At 33.5% G+C, this 4,913-nt stretch overlaps 1 protein-coding gene across 1 annotated transcript; it reads left to right on the top strand.

Moving 5' to 3' along the window:
• The first annotated feature begins 215 nt into the window (after positions 1–215).
• Positions 216–3,932, top strand: LOC114536110 (ficolin-1-like). The gene is made up of 5 exons (XM_028557462.1): positions 216–255; positions 2,040–2,269; positions 2,485–2,530; positions 2,933–3,316; positions 3,673–3,932. Exons 1-5 carry the CDS (start codon positions 216–218, stop codon positions 3,930–3,932), a joined length of 960 nt encoding a protein of 319 aa, XP_028413263.1.
• Positions 3,933–4,913: the final 981 nt, after the last annotated feature.

Consider the following 4,913-nt stretch of genomic DNA (forward strand, 5'->3'; position numbering starts at 1 on the left):
TTTCCAAACATATTGGCCACTTTTAGGAGGTTCGTCTTTACCTCCAGATGAAATCATATTAAATCATACCGTCAAATCACGGCTTGTCCCCATAGAATGCCTCGAGCTCTGCCAAAAGGAACTGGAATGTATCGGATATTGAACTACAAAGACAAGATAAATACTTCAATAATTTTTTTATTACTAACGTCACTTGAAAGAGAAATCACAACGAAATGACTGGAGAAGGAGAATGGATGAGACTGGAGAATTCAGGTATTGATACCATGGATGAATGCAGGTATTAATACTGTGAATGCAGTTATTGATACTATGAATGCTGGTATTGCCGCAAGATCATAAATATAAATGCAAATAGACGTGACTACGCACATGCATTATCATATAAATATCTTTCTCTTATATGCCTCATTATAAAATATGAAGATGTAATGATGCATACAATTGGAACATGTGCTGCAGTCTTTTGAAAGATCATGTTCCTAGTAGACAAAGTATCCAAAATGAGTTCAAAATTGCCAAGTCTGAAAATAGCTCTGTCGTTTTGACCAAATGGGGAATAACTATACAAAGTAGTATCTTGAAAGACCTCTCTTGTTGATATAACATGCATATTCTGTAGATAAATGATAAAATTAATGAGTTATAATAGAAAGCTTGAGGGAAAATTGTTATTCTTCAATACATCTTTCCTTTAATATTTTGCAATTTTGAGCAGTAAGACAAGATGGTGTGTATATTATCAATCCCAGTGGCGTAGCCAGTCTGACGATTTAGTCATACTTTGTAAATTTTTATGTTATTATCATTATTCATTTCTTTAAAAATTCCTTGTTTTCACTGTCAATGAACACTTTAGTCATGGTATGCGGTATATGTAATCAGATGCATATCTATTTCGTAGTCATTTATTTTAGAGGAGCTTTTTATTTGTAATTATGTTTGATTTCTTATTGTGATCTTTGATCGTTATATTTTCTCAAATATTACAGACAAATAACGCTCAACGTCCAATATTAGGGGTTTTCGTCAGATGAGTATATAAGATTGTCTTCTTTACGCAGCACGTATGCAGTTGTTACGCCACATTTACTAATGAGAATTCGATCGAACACATTGCCACACTGTTGCCAATCAATTTTAAAACTAAATTAAAATCTTCATTATAGAAGAAAAGCTATCATTTTGGAACGAAATGAAGATAAACAATATCTTGCTGTTAAAATTCATGACGATTCTTTTCGCAGCGTATATAATCAAATACAAAGCTTTCGCTATATTTTTTCCTACTTTATTATGTAATTTTGTTTAAGCGTATGACTGATAATCATTAACACAGTGTGACATATCAAATATAAAAATTTATGCCTAGCGGCGCTCTAACTATAATAGTGTTAATGTTGACATTTCATTGATATACCAGTTTAATAATTTTTGTACACCAATATATTCGCCATGCAAAGCCAAAGGTCATTTGTTGAAGATCGATTTGCCTTTCACTGAAAAAGGTTAATGTTTCGGTTTCAAAAACATTGTATAAATCTTAATTAGTTCTTTGTTAGATTTGCTAAGTTAAGGCCCAGTGTGAATCATAAAGTCTGCTGAATTGACACATTCATTTACCACGCATCCCTTGATCGCCTGTCTAAAATGATTAATTTTCATTATGATATAAATTTTCATTGTGTAAAATGTTTAATAAAATTCCTATCAATAATATATAAGACGGCAGACACGTTTTACGTTTCTTTTCACCTGCTTTGTGAAGAATGCTTTATTTCAGCTACCGCATGTTGAAGAGAGCAAAGTTAACACAATCTTACTCAAGTAATCATGTTTAGGATAGCAACATCGATCATATTTATGGTTAAAATCGCATGTTCCATTTCACAAAACTGTTCTACGACTACAAGGGTTTATATTACTATTAAAAAAGGTAAATCGTCTACGCTTTCATGTATTTCAATAAGAAATGTAATGCTTCTAATGCTTGAGAACAATTTCCTTGAACATTTCCGAACCACATTGGCTACTTTCAGGAGGTTTGACTTTACCTCCAGATGAAATCATATCAAGTCATACCATCAACTCAGGGATTGTCCCGATAGAATGTTACGAACACTGTCAGAAAGAACCGGCATGTGTTGGGTTCAACTACAGAGAAAAGATCAACATTGTGAACTGCCAACTGACCAACATCACAGGAAAGACAGATCACGTCATAATGGACGGAGATGGAGAATGGATACTAATGAACGACGAAAAAGCAGTATGTGTTTCAATTTTATTTCAGATCTGCAAAACCACAACGCTTGTGTGAAAACAGTATATAGGAATTAATGAAGTAAAAAAGTTAAACCGCTTTAAAAACATGGGCAGCAAAAGAATGCCTAAGGCTATGAATTTGTAGGAAACCACACGAGTTCTCGTCATGTGCGCTCCAGCGTTTTTTGTGCAATCATTTCTAAAATCAATCTCTTCCAGGCAAAGATTGAGGAAGAAAAGAAAAAAAGTGACACTTTGAATTTAGGTATTACTAAAAGATTATAGCTATAATTATAAATAATGGATTTAATGGCGCACATGCATGCATTATTATAAAAAACCTATCGCCTCAGAAACTAAATACCTTATAATATAAAAAGTACATGCAACTGGAACAGGCGCGATGTGGCTTTTTGAAAGATTGTGGATTTAAGATTATTAGCCAAAGTATCTAAACTAAGCTCGAACTTGACAAACCTGAAATTAATTCAATCTTTACGACTTTGGAAAAATTTCATTTGCTATATGAGTAACCTAAAGTGTTACCTTAATTGTTTATTTGATTGCTGATCTGTTTAAGTACGTTTGAGAATAATAAAATAAATAAATGAGATGATTGTGAGATTGTGAATAAATGTGCCTCCTCAATATTTTCACAATTTAATAGCTAGCAGTTGTGCCCATCTGTATCACCAAGGAATAAGACAAGATGGTGTTTATACTATCAATCCTGATGGTCTGGGTTCGTTTGAAGTCAGATGTGATATGAATATAAGCAAAGCCGGAGGTGGCTGGACCGTGTTTCAAAGAAGACAAGGTGGAAGTCAAGATTTCTATCGTGGATGGTCGGACTATAAAGCTGGGTTTGGTGATCTTAACGGCGAGTTCTGGTTGGGCCTGGATAAAATACATCGTTTGTCCAAATCTGGTCAAAATGTTCTAAGAGTTGATTTGATGGATTTCAATGGCGCTGAACGTCATGCTAAATATGGAACGTTTAGTGTGGCTGATGAATCAGACAAATACAGATTAAATATTGGAAATTATTCAGGTAAACCAAATATCCAATAGATAGAATATGTAAAGCTTATCCGTTTTTTTATTCATTTTGTATAACGTCAAGCTTGTCCGTATTCATATACATAAGATGCCAGGGGTGGTCCAGCACTAGTGCATTAATTTGCTTTACACAAGAAATCTGCTAAAACTAACCACTTTGTTTTGCATTGCTAATTAGTGCACCATAGCACTAAATAGCACTTACTACCCATGTAAGATGCAGTATGCAGAAGAAGTGTAATTAATTTTTTTTCTACGGCAAAGACCTCGTATTTTCTGGAAAGTTTATTAAAATCATAAATAGAAACAGAAAAAATGAACACAGTATTTTGTCTATTTCCTTAAAAGGTGACGCGGGTAATTCCCTCGGTTCTCACAATCAAATGCAGTTCACTTCCAAGGATAGCGACAATGATGAAAGTATTCGCAATTGTGCTATTACGTGGCGAGGAGCTTGGTGGTACAAAAAATGCCATTCATCCAACCTCAACGGCCTGTACCTTGGTGCAGGTCAAATTAATGCCACCGGAATAAGCTGGTACCATTGGAAAAAGTCCCATTATTCAATGAAAAAGACGGAGATGAAAATCCGTCCATATCAGTTTTGAGATATTCCTGTACAACCTTCAAAAAACGATCATGCGCTTGCTGTTTTCATGAATGCGATCATAATATAATAGTGTAACTGAATATAATAATATTAAACAATTATTCTAGCCTCTTGGAGACTGAGCATGATATTCAACAATTATTCGCCGAAGGCGAGGTGATTATCGGAGAATATTTTCCGATAATCACCGAGTCTAAGGCAAATAATTGTCTTAGTATTTTTTCACAAGTTAATTGACACAAGAACTGCATTTGTTTGCTTATCTCTTTGTAAGAAACGTCTACAAAACGGCTAGTCGCCATTTTATAATACGTCAAATTTGACCAGTCAGAATGTAAAATTTGTTATGTTCACTTGTGCAAAAATACTAACAAGAATTGTTCAGACAGAAGTTTTCGCAAAAGTATATATAAAATATATATATATATATATATATATATATATATATATATATATATATATATATATATATATATATATATATATATATATATATATATATATATATATATATAAATACTGTAAAAATACTGGAGCAAGGCGTAAAATAAATTACAGACGATTTTAGCATTACTTCGACTTCTTTGTGTTTCCTACGTGTCTCTCGTCGAGAACATGGTTCATTATCGCGTCAGAATCACGGTGATTTCTTGATTTAACTCAATATCCATCAGTGAATATAAACGATATTTACCGATGAATTGCCCTCTGGATCTTTATTACCTCCATTTTCTGAATAAGAGCTTTGACCAAGTGTCTAAGTCTGTCTCAAAAATATTTAGTTTTTCACCTAATATACAGCACAAAATTTCGGTGTCCGATAAATTTGCTAACTGCACGTTCATAGTTGTTGTAAGACTATCATTAATCCATTCCCAAAGTTTCTTTCTTTCGTCGATCGATCCCTGGCAATACAACAAAGAGTGATGTATTGGCTTCTCAGAACATCGTTGGCATCGAGGACAATAGCTTGAATGAT

This window comes from Dendronephthya gigantea, unplaced genomic scaffold (assembly GCF_004324835.1).
Source record: "Dendronephthya gigantea isolate DGI-Jeju-01 unplaced genomic scaffold, DenGig_1.0 000130F, whole genome shotgun sequence".
NCBI lineage: Eukaryota > Metazoa > Cnidaria > Anthozoa > Malacalcyonacea > Nephtheidae > Dendronephthya > Dendronephthya gigantea.